Below are 371 nucleotides of genomic sequence, written 5' to 3' on the forward strand. Positions count from 1 at the left end.
GGCTGCGGCTGCGGCTGCTGCTGCTGCTGTTGATGTTGTTGTTGTTGTTGCTGCTGCTTGTAGTGAGGGTTATGCTGGAATAGAAGACGGCTGAGTTTCTGGTGACTGACCACTGGACCAGCTGGCTGCTGCTGCTGCTGCTGCTGCTGCTGCTGCTGCTGCTGCTGCTGCTGCTGCTGCTGCTGCTGCTGCTGGTGGACAAGCGTTTCCCTTTTGCCGCAGCGTCAATTCCCCCCTAAAGCCACAGCCCTTGCGTCTGCTTGCGGCAGCAGCAGCAACAGCAGCAACAGCAGCGGCAACCGCAGCAGCAGCAGCAGGCGCTCGTCGGCAGTGCCAATGGGGCCCCGTAGCAGCAGCAGCAGTTGATCGCA

At 61.2% G+C, this 371-nt stretch overlaps 1 protein-coding gene across 1 annotated transcript in view; it reads right to left on the bottom strand.

The window, feature by feature from the left end:
- The window catches only part of EMH_0074510 (uncharacterized protein), a gene marked incomplete at both ends in the record, with an annotated part of 3675 nt that overhangs the window by 2790 nt on the left and 514 nt on the right, over positions 1–371 (bottom strand). Inside the window, one exon of the mRNA XM_013499471.1 lies at positions 1–210. Coding sequence (XP_013354925.1) covers positions 1–210 — 210 coding nt within the window. The remainder of the gene's footprint in view (positions 211–371) is intronic.

This window comes from Eimeria mitis, genomic scaffold (genome assembly GCF_000499745.2).
Source record: "Eimeria mitis Houghton genomic scaffold, Emh_scaff4356, whole genome shotgun sequence".
NCBI classification, from domain to species: domain Eukaryota; phylum Apicomplexa; class Conoidasida; order Eucoccidiorida; family Eimeriidae; genus Eimeria; species Eimeria mitis.